This window comes from Rhinopithecus bieti, unplaced genomic scaffold, assembly GCF_001698545.2.
Source record: "Rhinopithecus bieti isolate Rb0 unplaced genomic scaffold, ASM169854v2 scaffold_28016, whole genome shotgun sequence".
In the NCBI taxonomy this organism is placed as follows: domain Eukaryota; kingdom Metazoa; phylum Chordata; class Mammalia; order Primates; family Cercopithecidae; genus Rhinopithecus; species Rhinopithecus bieti.
In genome coordinates, this window is record NW_016813202.1 from 1961496 (window position 1) to 1967495 (window position 6000).

Below are 6000 nucleotides of genomic sequence, written 5' to 3' on the forward strand. Positions count from 1 at the left end.
CTTTATTTAGAGACGGAGTCTTGCTCTCTCACCCAGGCTGGAGTGTGCAGTGGTGTGATCTCAGCTCACTGCAACCTCTACCTCCTGGGTTCAAGCAATTCTCTTGCCTCAGCCTCCCAAGTAGCTGGGATTACAGGTGTGCACCACCATGCCTGGCTAAATTTGTATTTTTAGTAGAGACAGGATTTCATGATGTTAGCTAGGCTAGTCTCAAACTCCTGACCTCAGGTGATCTGCCTGCCTCAGCCTCCCAAAGTACTGGGATTACAGGCGTGAGCCATTGCACCCGGCCCACTTTTAACTGTTTATTTATAATCAAGCATACTTAAAATGGAAAAGTAACTTTAAAAGACTCATCAAAATGTGAGCTGTGAATTCAGAATTAAAAGAATAATCTAGAAGAATCCCAATTCAATAATGGCACTATTAATTTTATTTTACTAGAGAATTTCTAATCATCCAAATGGAGCAGTATGCTTCATTTTCTTTTATATCGTATTTGAGTCAATTCATTTGAAAATGTATTTATGTTTTGCATTAATACTTTTCAAACTGAAGTACTGGGAAATGTATAATCTCAGTTCACTGGTGAAGCTGAGTGGGGGATAGTGATCATATTCCTTGTCAGAGTGTTGGCCATCAGTTTACAAAACATTTGAATGTGAGGCTTAAGGTTACAGACAAAACCTCTGCCACAAAATTCTTGTCTTCCTGGTGTTATATTTACCCTTATTTAATGGCTTGTCTCCTCATTCAAATTTATTGAACACCTATTGCATCCCAGGTACTAAGGACACAAAGATGATTAAGGTAAAAAGCATTGTCACCAAGTTGCTTAAATTCTAGTTGAGGAATAGAAATGTTTATAGCTCAAGGCATGAACGTTCTGCAGTATGACACTAAACCGAGTGGAGAGGGAGCTTTCTGTTCTCACGCCAGATATGTTTGAACTCTGGATGCTGGCTACTTCTTTCTTCAATTTGTATAGTGGTTTGCATATCAGTGTTTACTACCCCCACATGCAACAAGAATGAATCCTATGGATTCAGCCGCAGGAAAACTTGCATGACAGCACCAGGATTTAATTATCTCTTTGGCCTTAATACTTTTCATTCTGGTGAGGTTTGAAGGTCTCTTGGTGTAAGAAAATGTGGCAACACTCAGCCTATATATACACCACAGTCTTGAATGATTTGAATCATCTGCATGATTAAATCATCTGCATAAATATAATAACCACAAGAACTAACGTGAATTAACATTCCTTTAACTGTACCCAGATTCCTTAACTTCCTCAGATTTCTAAACCTCATTTTTTACATGTCTATCTAATGAAAACAGGGATTGAAAAACGAGCCATGGAATTTTCTGACAGGTGGCACACATATTAATAAAAAGCAGATTCGTGTCTCAGCATCTATTCTAAGAACCTAGCATAACTAGAATGAAATGCTTAATAGTATATAGAGCAGCACGTCACATATTGGGGAAGCCCTCCATCAGGTCTAATTCTCTGTTGGGACTAAGTAATACTGCTTATATGTGAAGGATGGAAAATGGAGCCAGTTAATTTTATTGTATCATTCTTAGGGTTCCAGCAATGGGATTAGTCTTAATTCCATGGAGTATCAGTTGTAATGAGCTTTTAATTGCATATTCTAACTCTGGGATAAGTATTGGTTACATAACAAAGTATAATCCATTTTTTAATGTCTTTATAAAGAAAAAATATTCATTGTACAAAATTTAGAAAGCAAATAAAGTTTTTAAAATCACCTCTTTGAAGTCCTATAGAAATCATTTATTAAACTTTTGGATATTTATACTCAATATTTTTCTTTTTTTTCATTAATTAATTTATTTTTTAAAATTATACTTTATGTTCTAGGGTACATGTGCACTACGTGCAGGTTTCTTACATATGTATACATGTGCCATGTTGGTGTGCTGCACCCATTAACTTGTCATTTACATTTGGTATATCTCCTAATGCTATCCCTCCTCCCTTCCCCCCACCCCACAATAGGCCCCAGTGTCTGATGTTCCCCTTCCTGTGTCCAAGTGATCTCATTGTTCAATTCCCACCTATGAGTGAGAACATGCGGTGTTTGGTTTTCTGTTCTTGCAATGGTTTGCTGAGAATGATGGTTTCCAGCTGCATCCATGTCCCTACAAAGGACACTAACTCATCCTTTTTTATGGCTGCATAGTATTCCATGGTATATATGTGCCACATTTTCTTAATCCAGTCTGTCATTGATAGACATTTGGGTTGATTCCAAGTCTTTGCTATTGTGAATAGTGCTGCAATAAACATACGTGTGCATGTGTCTTTATAGCAACATGATTTATAATCCTTTGGAAATATACCCAGTAATGGGATGGCTGGGTCAAATGGTATTTCTAGTTCTAGATCCTTGAGGAATCGCCACACTGTTTTCCACAATGGTTGAACTAGTTTACAGTCCCACCAAGAGTGTAAAAGTGTTTCTATTTCTCCACATCGTCTCCAGCACCTGTTGTTTCCTGACTTTTTAATGATTGCCATTCTAACTGGTGTGAGATGGTATCTCACTGTGATTTTGATTTGCATTTCTCTGATGGCGAGTGATGATGAGCATTTTTTCATGTGTCTGTTGGCTGCATAAATGTCTTCTTTTGAGAAGTGACTGTTTATACTCAATATTTTTCTAAGTAGAAATACACACCCATATATACATTTATAAGACTGGATTCATATATACATAAAAATTAATTAAATTAAAATTTTTTTATCCCCCAAATTCATATGTTGAAAGATAAATCATTTTTACTTGACATTATGTCATAAACCCTTTTCATACTATTAAATATTTTTCAAAACAATTAAATGGGTACATGACATATGGTTATACTATGATTTGCTGAACATCCTTGAAATCTGAATGTATTTTAGGTGTCAGACAAAAAATGTATTTTATATATAAATATATATCATTTATGTTTTTATTATATATTTATATATCTGAATTATTTATGTAAATGATTAATCATCTAAATTAATCATTCCCCTTTTGTTGGACACTAGATAATTTACCATCAGAAATAATGCTGTGGGTGGCTCAAGCCTGTAATCCCAGCACTTTGGGAGGCCGAGGCGGGCAGATCACGAGGTCAGGAGTTTGAGACCAGCCTGACCAATATGGTGAAACCTCGTTACTACTAAAAATACAAAAATTAGCCGGGCGTGGTGGCATGTACCTGTAATCAGTTACTCAGGAGGCTGAGGCAGGAGAATCGCTTGAACCCGGGAGGCAGAGGTTGCAGTGAGCTGAGACTGCGCCACTGCACTCCAGCCTGGGCCACAGAGTGAGACTCCATCAAAAAGGGAAAGGAAAGAGAGGAGAGGGGAGGGGAGGGAAAAAAAGGGAAGGGGAGGGGAGGGGAGGGGAGGGAAGAAAAGGGAAGGGGAAGGGTGGGAGCTGTACCCCGNGATACGGATACTAGGTCCCAGTGTATAAATGGTTATGAAGGCACTTGATGCAGCTTCCCAGATTCTTTCTGGAAAGGTGGATCCAATTCATACTTTTACCAGCAACAGTGTGAGAACACCCGGGTCACAGCATCTTCCCCGTTTTTCATCATTTCTGATTTTATAAGTGAAAACTTATATCTGATTTTAAGTTGCACTTCTTTGATAAATAAGGAAGACCATTTAACATAAAATTTAGGTTTTTCAGCTAATAAAAGTAATATGCACCTTTCTCAAAAAGTTTAAAGACATTGCCGTTATAAGGAAGACAATAATTATCAGTTGGGGATAACTATTGTTAGCATTTTTTTCTGATGATCACTTTGAAATGTTTATTGACCATTTGTACTGTGCACACATTTGTGAGTTACATGTTCATGACCTTTGCTCATTTTTCTCTTGGAGGATTATATCTTTTCATTGAACTCTACGACCCAATACAAATATCAACCCGTTGTCTGTCATATTTGTCACAAATGTTTATTCCAGTTTGCTTTTAAAATACTATCTTTTGATGTCCAGAGGTTTTATTTTGTATATAGTCAAACCTATGACACTTTTTATTTGAATTCCATATCCATTGCTTTTATATTTAGAATGTTTCCCATATTCAAGTGCTAGTAACTAGTCACATATATTTTTATAGTTTTTTTCATGATTTAATTTTTTCATTTAACTTTTCAATCTACTCAAGTACCTGTAAGTTTTAGTTGTCAATAGCACTTAAATTAGGAGCTATTACACTGAAAGTTTCTTGGGGCCAGAAGCATTTCACTGTGTGTGTGTGCATGTGTGTGTGTGTATATATGAACAATGACTATAATTAATTTTTCATATTACTTTAATTTTTCTTAATTTCTTATTTTCTACAATTTAAATCTCATTTTTCACTTTTCACCATAAAGCTTACTTACAAAAGACTATAATTATTAAAATAATTAAATTAGCCATATGATACCCTTACCTTTTAAAGTTCTTTGAGTCTAAGGCCTGATTTTGTAATTTTCTTTTGGATCTTGCCTGCTTTATTCCAAAGTCATCACTGTTGACTGTGAATCTGTTCACAAAACCCCCATCATCCCCCAGGAGGATGTCATCTTGGCAGAGATGGTCAGGCAAAGGCACCACACACACACACAGGAGGCAGTGATCCATTGGCTTGATGACAAAATAATTTTCCTAGAAACAGAAAAATGACTTTAATGAATTGTTACTTTGCTCTATTCAATAAATATCTCCCCTATTATTTGACAAAAATTTCACTTTCCAATGTTTTTTATTGTAGATACTCCTATCGTATAAGATAATTTGAGAGAGGGAAAAAGAACAGTTAACCAAATAAAAGTTTTAGAACACTCGCTGTTATTTTAGGTATTTTGTGGAGAAAGGAGTAGAGTGCCTACCCCGGGCCAATAAGTAATGAGATTTTTCTGAGGCGTGACTGTAAATGACCCTTTTTTGGATTTATAAGAAAATATTAAAGTAAGCATAACAAGATTCAGGTGTTACCAGACTATTGACATAAAACTGGGTGGCAAACAGGAAAATCAAATATCAAAGTCCCAAGGAGTCACCAGAAGAAAAATTATCCTACCATCCAAGTTTATTCAGAAATATTTAGCATGTGTCAAGCTGATTTTGTACTATTGAATGGGGCCACTAAGCTATACAGCTATTGCTCTTCCGTGATTCAGTCTCTATACATTTGTTCAGTCAACAAACATTTATCTATATATTTCCTTCTGTGTGACAAGAACTACTGCAGCACGACTGTGCAATGGTGAACAGGACAGTTTCTGACTTTGTGGAGCTACCATTCTGGTCGAAGTGCATTTAAGGAAACAAATCACAGTGCTCTGATACACAGTGACTGAAAAGGCCACAACAGGTCCCATGGCCAAAGAAAGTGACATTTGATCTGGGACCTGAATTGGTTGAGAGGAAGATTAGAGGAGGTTAAGAGGAAGGAATCTAGCAGGAGAGTGAAATCATTCTTCACCAAACTAGAAAAAAAATTCCTAAAATTCATATGGAGCCAAAAAAGAGCCTGCATAGCCAAAGCAAAACTAAGCAAAAAGAACAAATCTGGAGGCATCACACTATCTCTTTTCAAACTATACTATAAGGCCATAGTCAACAAAATAGCATGGTGCTGGTATAAAAATAGGCACATAGACCAATGGAACAGAATAGAGAACCCAGAAATAAACCCAAATACTTATAGCCAACTTATCTTCAACAAAGCAAACAAAAACATTAAGTGGGAAAAGGACACCCTATTCAACAAATGGTGCTGGGATAATTGGCAAGTCACACGTAGGAGAATGAAACTGGATCCTCATCCCTCATCTTATACAAAAATCAACTCAAGATGGATCAAGGACTTAAATCTAAGACCGGAAACTATAAAAATTCTAGAAGATAACATTGGAAAAACCTTTCTAGACATTGGCTTAGGCAAGGATTTCATGACCAAGAATCCAAGAGCA

The 6000-nt window shown here is 36.4% G+C and overlaps 1 protein-coding gene across 1 annotated transcript in view; it reads right to left on the reverse strand.

Annotated features, from left to right (window-relative positions):
- The window catches only part of WDR64 (WD repeat domain 64), a gene marked incomplete at its 5' end in the record, with an annotated part of 157581 nt that overhangs the window by 121434 nt on the left and 30147 nt on the right, over positions 1 to 6000 (reverse strand). Inside the window, one exon of the mRNA XM_017847770.1 lies at positions 4476 to 4690. Within this exon, the coding sequence (XP_017703259.1) occupies positions 4476 to 4690 (215 nt within the window). The remainder of the gene's footprint in view (positions 1 to 4475; positions 4691 to 6000) is intronic.